Source organism: Acanthisitta chloris, unplaced genomic scaffold, assembly GCF_000695815.1.
Source record: "Acanthisitta chloris isolate BGI_N310 unplaced genomic scaffold, ASM69581v1 scaffold2722, whole genome shotgun sequence".
NCBI classification, from domain to species: Eukaryota; Metazoa; Chordata; class Aves; order Passeriformes; family Acanthisittidae; genus Acanthisitta; species Acanthisitta chloris.
The window spans coordinates 3,517-3,849 of record NW_008660831.1 but is presented as its reverse complement, the minus strand read 5'-3'; the positions used below and the strand labels follow the sequence as shown (position 1 = coordinate 3,849).

Here is a 333-nt window from a genome sequence, read left to right as displayed (position 1 = left end):
CCTCTGTATCAGGCCGGCACTGCTCCTGCTGCCCCAGTGTCATTTGGGCTGGGGCCTCAGACTCGTGGTGTCCTGAGCATGGGCTGTCTTGGCAGGATCAGGACCGTGGCTGGAGCCGCCCCCCTGCCCCGCGAAGCGCACATGTCCGCCTGTCTGTGCCCGGAAGATGACCAGGCTGCTCTTGGGGGTGACCCTGGAAAGGATTTGCAAGGCCGTGCTGCTGCTCTGCCTGCTCCACTTCGTCATCATCATGATTCTATATTTCGACGTCTACGCGCAGCACCTGGACTTCTTCAGCCGCTTCAATGGCAGGGATGCCTCGCGCCTCCCCCC

At 62.5% G+C, this 333-nt stretch overlaps 1 protein-coding gene across 1 annotated transcript in view; it reads left to right on the top strand.

Moving 5' to 3' along the window:
* Positions 1–166: 166 nt before the first annotated feature.
* B4GALT2 (UDP-Gal:betaGlcNAc beta 1,4- galactosyltransferase, polypeptide 2) overlaps positions 167–333 on the top strand; it is a gene marked incomplete at its 3' end in the record, with an annotated part of 3,022 nt that continues 2,855 nt past the window's right edge. The window contains 1 exon segment of the mRNA XM_009069953.1: positions 167–332. Within this exon segment, the coding sequence (XP_009068201.1) occupies positions 167–332 (166 nt within the window).